This window comes from Nematolebias whitei, chromosome 20 (genome assembly GCF_014905685.2).
Source record: "Nematolebias whitei isolate Nwh7 chromosome 20, NemWhi1, whole genome shotgun sequence".
NCBI classification, from domain to species: Eukaryota; Metazoa; Chordata; class Actinopteri; order Cyprinodontiformes; family Rivulidae; genus Nematolebias; species Nematolebias whitei.
The window spans coordinates 38,396,742-38,406,730 of record NC_056517.1 but is presented as its reverse complement, the minus strand read 5'-3'; the positions used below and the strand labels follow the sequence as shown (position 1 = coordinate 38,406,730).

The following is a 9,989-nucleotide window of genomic DNA, read 5'->3' as shown; positions in this document are numbered from 1 at the left end:
TTAAGCTAATGTTAGTCGCATTTATTAATATTTCATTTAAAATAAGCGATTGTATGATAAGCTAATGTTAGCCACTTTTATTAATGCTTTATTTAAAATGAGCCCTTTTATGTTATGCTAATGTTAGCCACTTTTATTAATGTTTTATTTAAAATAAGCGATTTTAAGTAATGCTAATGATTGATACTTTTATTAATATTTTATTAAAAACAAGTCCTTTTATTTTATGCTAATGTTAGCCGCTTTTATTAATGTTTTATTTAAAATAAGCCCTTTTATTTTATGCTAATGTTAGCCGCTTTTATTAATGTTTTATTTAAAATAAGCCCTTTTCTATTATGCAAATGTTAGCTGCTTTTATTAATGCTTTATTTAAAATAAGCTATTTTATGTTAAGTCACTTTTATTAATATTTCATTTAAAATAAGCGATTTTATGATATGCTGATGTTAGCCACTTTTATTAATGTTATGTTTAAAATGTATCCTTTTGTTATGCTTGTGTTAGCCACTTTTTATTTAAAATAAGCCCTTTTATGTTAGGCTAATGTTAGCCACTTTTATTAATGCTTTATTTAAAATGAGCCCTTTTATGTTATGCTAATGTTAGCCACTTTTAATAATGTTTTATTTTAAATAAGCGATTTTATGATAAGCTAATGTTAACCACTTTTTAAAATGTTTAATTTAATATAAGCAATTTTATGTAACGCTAATCTTAACTACTTTTATTAATGTTTTATTTAAAATAAGCGATTTTAAGTAATGCTAATGTTAGCCGCTTTTATTATTGCTTTATTTAAAATAAGCTATTTTTTGTTAAGCTAATGTTAACCATCTTTTAAAATGTTTAATTTAAAATAAGCAATTTTATGTAATGCTAATGTTAGCTTATTTTAAATAAAGCATTAATAAAAGTGGCTATTTTTTGTTAAGTTAATGTTAGTCACATTTATTAATATTTCATTTAAAATAAGCGATTTTATGATAAGCTAATGTTAGCCACTTTTTTAAAACGTTTAATTTAAAATAATCATTTTTATGTAATGCTAATCATAACTACTTTTATTAATGTTTTGTTTAAAAAGAGCCCTTTTCTATTATGCTAATGTTAGCCACTTTTAATGTTTCATTTGAAATAAGCCCTTTTATGTTATCAAGGTCAAGGTTCTTTATTTTCATTCACATCACATGTGGTACATGAGGTGGAACAAAATTATGTACACAGGGTCCCGGTTACATCCAACAATAGAAAAAGTATAAATTGTAAAGAAAAACAGTAATAAGAGCTAAGATATGAATTAAGAGATACACTAAACTAAGAATACACTTAATGGTGCAAAAACAATGCGCCGAACAGCAGCAGCTCGAACATGAGCAGATGAGAACGAATGAACACGGCAGCATGAAATAAATCAGCAGCATGAGATCAGCAGCATGGATAATCAGCAGCACATATCAACAAAGTGGCAGTACAGTGATTTTTTTCTCTCACGGTGCTGATTTAAGGATTCATGAGTCCAACAGCCTCAGGGTAGAAGCTGCTCCTCAACCTCCTCCTGAGGGGAGAGGGGCAAAAAGCCTTTTTATGTTATGCTAACGTTAGCCACTTTTGCTAACGGGCTTTTAAATGAAGTCGTGCTAAAACAAGTAAAAGTGTTTGTGCTCATTTCGTCCTCCGTCCTGCTTTCCTCCCCAACAGAACGGACCTTTGCCGCTCCAGTACCGGGTTCGACCCAACTGCAAGAAGATGAAGGTGACTCATGCGCAGCAGGAGGGTCAGAACAGCACGAGCCGATGCGGGCCGGAGAGCGACTCCGCCAGCGACAAAGCCGGGAGCCCTACCGGGGCTCCGTCCACATCCTCCTCGCTGCCGAGCCCCGGGGCGCTTGCTCCGTCCCCGCACCCTCAGCTCCCCCTCGGCCCCGGCAAAGTGAACGGCACCGCGGCGACGGCCACAGCTCCAACCCTGAACCGGCCCTTTAACCAGTTCGGCGGCAGCAGCGGCGGCGGTAACCCCCTGCGGAAGGTTTCCCTGAACGGCTCGACGACGTCCTCCGGGTGACGCGGGGCTCCGGAGCCGAGCAGCGACCGCTGCACACCCGCTCAGCTGTAACGCTGTTTTCATGCCAACGTAGTTCCACTGTGTAGACGATGTCCTCTCTCTTTCTCTCCATTTGTTGTTAATATCATGACGTCATTTGTACGTTTGAACGTAGCGGAAACGGAGACCTTTCACAATAAAAGGAACCCGGGCAGTGTTCGGTGAATCTGAAGGGAGCCGTCGGGAAGAAGAAGAAGAAGAAGAAGAAGATTTATCTCTTTTCTTTTAAAGCTGCGTCTTTATTTCACAGAAGTGACGGAGGTGGGTTTGTTTTCAACTTCCTGTGTTGGGATATTTTTGAAGCACAGTTCCAAGCATGCATGCTAACGGGGACGTTTTTCTGCTCCGAGGGGGACGAGATGAAAAGTTCCAGTGTTCAGGACACAAGTTTGTACAGACCTGCTAACTTCAAAAGAAGCCTTTTACCGGAAATGAAATGTAGCTGCAGTAGAACCGGCTTTCTCCTCCTCTGCGTGTAAATAAACGACAAGAAGCATATTTAATCCGTTTTGTTTCTTTGTTCCGAGGGAAGGACTTTATCTGGACGTGTCCGTTTTCTGTATTTGTATCGCTCGATTGTATGAACAACTTTCTGTATTGTTACTGTTGCACAGTATAAAACATCTAAATAAAACATTTTACACTTATGGAGAAAACTGCTGCTGTTTCTGAACATCTGGTGCTTCTTTGCACGAGTTAAACTGGAATAAAAGGCAGAAGGTGCAGAGCGCCAGATGTCTGCTGGAGCAGAAAATAAACTTCATTTACTTAAAATTAAAGTGGTGCACAATTTTATGAACCGTCACACTCAGAGCACAGACAACCCTCGGCTACTACCGTGTCAAGTTTTAGCTCATGTCAAATTAATTAAAGCAGTTTGAGTTTTTTAAAATGAGTTGGCTGTGACGACCACTTTATAAAGGGTTTGCTTTAATTGTTAATCTGTAAATGAAAATCCAGTGATTATTTTCTGACTGTTTCGTTAAAATCCTTTTGGTGGTTCTTGAGATATTTTGCTAACAGACGTATAACTTCAGCTCCAGTTCATGGCAACATTTTAAACAAAGATAAAGCACAATCCGAGTGTGTGTTGGGAATCAATGTCAGCTACTATCAAATCAAGTTTTAGCTGAAAATCTGTCAAACTGACCGAGTTGTAGCTTTTTAAATGTTTTTTAAAGTCAACGGGCTGCGGCGGCCATGTTGGATCAGGTTAACTCAAAACGATAATCAGATGTAGAAATAAATCTTATAATTATTACCTGCAAGTTTAGTTAAAATTCATCCAATGGTTCGTGAGATATTTTGCTAACAGACACGAACGTTCTCGTCCTCTATCGCGTTTCAGCGGGCGGGCGATAAAAAGTGGCGCGTGCTAAATGTTGAATATAAGTTGTGGATTCATGAATTATTTTAATTTGTAGACGGTCAGAGGGTATTTTACTTTGAAAGGAAGCAGACCTGATTGAAAAAGAATCCGTTTTTTCCTCCAACAAAGACAAAAGATCTTTAACGGAGTTTGCGCTTTAATATTTATTAATTCCAGTTTCTGAGCAGAAAAGTTGAAAACGTCACAAAGTAAATAAAAATAAAAACAGATTTATTGTGAATAAAAACATCCGGCGAGAGAGAGACGTGAAGGAGAAACAACTCGACTTGAATATTTATCGAAAATAACTTCAGATTTTAGAGCAAAAGTCTAAATAAAAAATAAAAATAGACGAAAAGGAAGATATTAGATTAAAATATTATTTTCTCTGAGCTATGGTAATATATAACGTTCTGCTTATTTACGTGTTTTCTCTCTCTAAAACAACAATTTTATATTATTTTATGCTTTAGTTTTCCTTCAGCAGGTTTACCAAGCAAAAAGAAACGAACAGAAATCTGTTTTTTATTATTTTTTATTTTTCACTGATTACTTGTTTCGGAAATCATTTATTTATTTATTTATTTTAAACATCCTTCTCCTTTTGGACTTTTTTTTTTTTTTTTTCATCAGAAAATACAAACAGCCTAATAAATAAAAATAAATAAATACAAATACAATATTTGTTTGACACAGATAAATATATTTTATTTTAATAGCACATATTCATTAATTTCTCCTCTGTTCATTTTTTATCTGAACAATTTATTCATTAATTCACCAACCCTCTTTTTAAATGTTTTGTGTTGACTCACATAAAATAGGTCAGTTGTAGAAAAGTTGTATTTTATTTACAATTAATTTAATTTAATTCATTGAACCACTCAGAGACACTCTGGACAAGACGGTGCTGGAACCTAAAAACAAACCAAACAATAATAAAATAAAGAAACTAAAGGAAATTGAGCTTCAGGTTATAATTTCATCTCACGGTGTCTTCCTGTCTGGACCGGAAGCAGATTGAGGTGAAAAGAGAGAGTCAGTTTTATTAATCGGGATTGCTTCAGCTTCGTTTTTCTAATAACGTTTCAGTTTCCTTTAAGTCGGCTTCAGTCAAGATCAAAGGCTGAGCGACACGTGCGCTTTTCTGCTTTTAGCGGGAACTGAAGACACGCAGGTCAGAGATAGACACGTGAGTGAAAGTCCAACTCCATAAACTCGAGCAAAGTGGAATGCGGGCACGACGCACCAGAGTGAGAGATGTGTCTAATAATAGACGATCTTTGTCAGCTCACTTGATGCTGTTTGTGCGCAGCTCGTGATTAACGCGCTTTCTGCGCGAGGACTCACCCAAGAAGACTAGAAATCCTCCATCAGGGCAGGTATGGAGCCACGTGCATGAAAACTGAACATGTGACACCTTTATAATATTTATAGGAGGCATTCAGATCAATAAACTAACTAAAATATTTAGGACTGTTTACCTGAACTAAACTGATCATTGGATCATTAATTAGAGAAGAACAAAACTGCAAACAAACAAAACAACAAAGTTTCATTTTAACACCTAGAAAGTTGAATTTAACTCTGTTTCAGATATTTAGTCAAAATTAGTGTAAACTTTTCTGTTAATTTTACTCGTTTTATTGTCAAAATTAAATTAGTAAAATTAGTTAAGACGCTTCGCATTGTTGAGAGTAATGTTTTTAATTTTAAACTTTAAAAAGTACATTATATTGAGTCATTTGATTTTATTTTTAAACTGTCCACAGTGACCATATAATGATATAATATTCTACTGAATGGCTTTGTAAAATCAAAATAATCACAAAGTTAGAAGTTCACAGTAACATTATTTATTTATTTCATTTAACATTAGGATCCATTGTGCATTGACTACAGCATCTTCAGAAAAAACAAACAAACAAACAACACAATACAATAATGTTCACCAAAAAAAGCAAAGAGTGTTAGATGACATTTGTCATATAACATCAAACACAACAAAGTTTAGCATAATTTAAAGGATGAAAATGTTCATGAAAAGTTACATAAAGGCAACAGTTTCTCCTTAATTATAAAAATAGGCCCAATCTGGTAAAACAGCGTCTCTTTGCCACGAAGAGGACGGTAAATAAACTCACCGTGTTCATCCCGGTTCACTTTCAGAACTTGGAGGAGGTTCTGACATTTGGCCGTGCACGTGTCCATAATGTCCGTGTTGCACCATTTTTCCTGGTCCAGTGTTCACACGGTTAAATTTGCAGAATAGAAGTCGTGTGATTTTGGTGTTTTTATTTTATAAAAGTTCAGAGGATCCTCAGAGCTGCTGCTTCGGCCCCTCTCAGGTTCAGCAGAACTTTCTGCACAGTTTGGATCATACAGGTCCAGACATCTGCATGACAAGATCTACTCTAAAACCACTCGGATCTTAGGATCCCTTTTATTGAATCATCAGGAGGGAAAGCAGCTTTTTTTTTTTTTTTTTTGTGTGTTGTCAAAAAAAAAAATTAATTCTAAATATTTTCCTCATTTGCGCAACTAAAGATCTTCATGTTGCCTTTTATTCAACTTTATTTTGTCTTTTTGTGCTTCTTAGCATCACATCTTACATAAATAACATTTTCTTTTTACGACCGTGAATTTAATTCTATTTTTCCCTGTAATTCATCTTGAACATTCATGCTGGGATGGACACTAAAAAACAAACACAAAGAATAAACAAATAGCAAAAATAACATATTTTGTATTTAAAAAAACACTTAAGTTAGAAAAACACTGAGCAGTTAGCACAGATGCAAATACTTGCATTTAAAAAAATATAAGGAGCTGAATTAAATTAATAAAAATAAATAAATTCAGAAAATATTTAGGTCTCTGCTTTTTGTTTGTTTGTTTTGGCCTTAAAATTAAAGAATATACAATGAAATCACAAATGAATAAAAGAGAACAGAACAAAAATTCTGACATGAAGTAATAATTATGAATGAGACAAAAGGTGTTTAATTAAAACTTTTTTATTCTATAGGACAGCCTTAAAACTCTGATGCTTGTTGAAATAAACATTTTAATATCTTTAAAAGGAAATATATCTAAAATTTGTCAGATTAAAGCACATTTTTTAAATTATTTTTAAAAATTTGCACTTCTTGACGTATTTTAAACTGCACTTTTAAATATTTGTAATTTAGAGTGCCAACATTTTACATATTTTTATTTAGATGCTTGTTTTTTATTCTTAAAAAAAAATTAAAACAATTTTATATCATATTAGAAAACAAACTTCCTTAAATGTTTAATGAACAAAACAAAACCCTAATTTAAAGTGAGTAATATGGAGGGATACTTAAGAGTGGACAAGCTGTCTACTAAAAAAAAAATCATCCACATTAATTTAAAGAGTAATTTGAATAAGATTCCAAGACTTTCTTAATTCTGTAAAAGAAACACGTCTATTTAGAAGTTAGTCTGTTTATAAAAACAACAGAAATGCATAAAAAAACAGATTAAATGCTCAAAAGAAGGCTAGAAACACAGAAGTATAAACAAATGTTGACTTCCTGTTGCCGTCCTTTTTTCAAATCCAACATTGAAAACGACGGAAACTGAGGTTGACGTGTTCACCCCCTCTGCCGATGAGACCATCGTGCAAAGTGTCTCCGTCCACAAAGGCACAACACTGGACCCAAACCGTGCTGGACCCAAACCGTGCTGAGAGGAGCATTAATTATTATTCAAGAGCTGGATCCAAATGACTGAAAATATTCAGGAAACCGAGACGGGATGTTCAGGAAGCACTCAAAGGCCGAGGTCTTCCTGCTCGGCTACCTGAGCAGTTGCCGTGGTAACCTTCAGCTTCAGCAGGATCTTGATGCCGGCGTCTCTCCCGCCACCATCTCACACTGAGAAATAACAGCCACTTTGGTTGAATCTTGAAAACGACTACACCGCAGCCATCTGCTCAGCGTTGTGAAAGACTCTCAGCTACTACCACACAGGAATGTGTCTCAATATGTGCAAACTGAGCTAAATTAGAGCCATTTTATTACGATTTTTGAGGTTAAATAACGGTGGCGAACATCTGCAGTTCAGAGGAACAGATGGAGTCATTTTACTCAGCTATCAAAAGACAAAAAGTAACATTTTGACACGGATATAGAATCTAACAGTTCTCCAGGTGTGTGTAAAAAAAACAACTTTATGACAAAATGTGCCTAAAAAAAACCAAGCTGATTTATCAAAACTGAAGAATTTTCCATTTAAAAATTTATTTGCCAAATCTAAGAGTAGTTGAAGACTTGGAGATTATTTTATGGCCATTGTGGGTTTTTATGGAGTTGGAAACTATATTCTTATGTACACATTATAGAAAGGTCAAAGGTCAAGTTTAGCGACAGCGCAGATATGGGCAGAAGCTGGATTTATTTTTTATTTTTTTTACTGTACCATGTCTAAAAACTAAATTAATTAATATATAAATATTTTATTCTTTTATAATTTTGAATCGTGAATTAATGAAAACGTTTAAATAATAGGATCACGCCCTCCCTGAAAGCAGCCGCTGCGCCGCCTGGCGACTGCGGCTGCGCACTGCAGCTCAGCTGTGCGCGTGCAGCAGCTGCAGCGCACATGGCGCGAGCGGCTCTTTGTTTATTGTCTCCTCATTGTATTCTGCATTAGCACAGACCGCTGCACGGCAGAGCAGCCGCGACACATCGTCATCCCTCCCAGGATAATTTATTTATTTATTCAATATGTACAAAAAAGAAAAACACGATTTAACATCGTTCCATCTTTATTTACCGCCTTTATCTGTTTATGTACACGCCGGGCGAACATTCCGTTCACCGAAGAAGAATCTCAGCCCGCCGGCGGAAGGATACAGTTTCAGCTGCCACCAATGACGGAAAATATATTTTAATTCGGCTACATTTAATTTTAGTGACGTCTTAAGAGCAAAACATGCAAAAGTCCGAACGTAAACAAAATGTTAGATTTTCGTTAATTACACAAAGTAGAAGGAACTCTTTGTTTGCGTTGCAAAATAAAAATAAATAAAAAATATCCAACAGTTAGCTAGTTTTGATCAGGTGATGTGGTGGAAATGTATTTTATTTCCTCTCAAGTGTCAGGATAGTTATGCTTTTTAAATCCATTTTAAAATTGCGTTGTAACTAGAAATGACAAGACGATTTAATTATATAAAGTGAACCTGCGGCGGCCGCGCATTGATTCCATGTACTGTAAATATGACCGTAGAAGAAGAGATAAGATTTAATATTTAACTCAACCACATATCCTGGAAATCTGGATTATTTTACATGTATTTTATGCGTTAAAATGAATATATATGGAATAAAAAAGACAATTCAAGTTAAGCAGAACAAGTGCTTTAATCAACTGGAGTGAATGCTTGTGGAATGCAGTGCATTATCAGTAAATGTGAAGTACATTAAACATACAATTATTTCAGTTTTCACATCTTCCACTAAAGAAAAACTTGCCAGAGTATAACACACAGACATGCTCTCCCTCACACACACACACAAATGTTTCAAACCAGGTGGAAAAAGCACCTGTTGAAAGACCAAAGCATGCCCTGCAGGTGTACAGTTGATTTTGTGCACGACGGTTTAACACATTCAGTCGACTTAAAGCGATCTGGAAGTTCTCCTGATAATTTTTAAAGAAGTCTGTCCGGCAGCTGCAGGCGATGCTGGGTCTTTTGCATCTTGTTTTTAAGAGTTACGTACGAGCGCTGCACAGCTCGCTCGATTTCACCACAGAAGAACAAAGAAATATTTTAAACAAAGACACTTTTTTTACTAAACACCATGTTCTTTAGCTCGGGGGTGGTGGTTTGGACTGCTGAGGAGATGCTTTTGGCAGGTTGACTGGTCGGGGTGGTGCTGATGGAGGGGGTCACAAAAACAAAATTTGCAGGTGCAGCAGCGGGACGTGTGTCATCACAGACCAGGATGAGAGAACATCACTGCCAAACACACTCGGTACATTAAGAGCACATGGAAAAATCCCAAACCAGTTAAAGAGAAATAAACGACTCACCACCAACAGGGAAGAACTGGTGACACGTGCACACAAAAAGGAAAATCCACCTTCTTTAAAATAAAAAAACAACACACACAACAGGAATGGGTTTGTTTTTGGAGCTTACAAATGTAAATATAGAGCGGGGAAACAAAAAATACCACAAAGTATTATTAAAATAACCATTTAGTTTTTTTCTTAAAAAACAAAACAAAACAAAAAAAAGATTACAAAATATAAAATTAAATAATTTGGAGTATAAAGGCACACATCTCGCACAGTGTACACAAAGAGAAAGAAAGGGCGTTTTAAAGCACGGCGGGGACTATTTAACACTGAACGAGTCACAGACGTGGTTAAAGTGGACGACACAGAAATAAGGGGAAGGAAACTCAGTCCTGTCACATGCACTCTTTTTTATTCTTGACATTTTTTAATATACAACTAGAACACCATTCTTCATTACCAC

At 35.6% G+C, this 9,989-nt stretch overlaps 1 protein-coding gene across 1 annotated transcript in view; it reads left to right on the top strand.

Annotated features, from left to right (window-relative positions):
• The window catches only part of bmi1a (bmi1 polycomb ring finger oncogene 1a), a 9,196-nt gene extending 6,542 nt beyond the window's left edge, over nucleotides 1-2,654 (top strand). Inside the window, exon 10 of the mRNA XM_037694216.1 lies at nucleotides 1,702-2,654. Coding sequence (XP_037550144.1) covers nucleotides 1,702-2,064 — 363 coding nt within the window. The 3' untranslated portion in view covers nucleotides 2,065-2,654. The remainder of the gene's footprint in view (nucleotides 1-1,701) is intronic.
• Nucleotides 2,655-9,989: the final 7,335 nt, after the last annotated feature.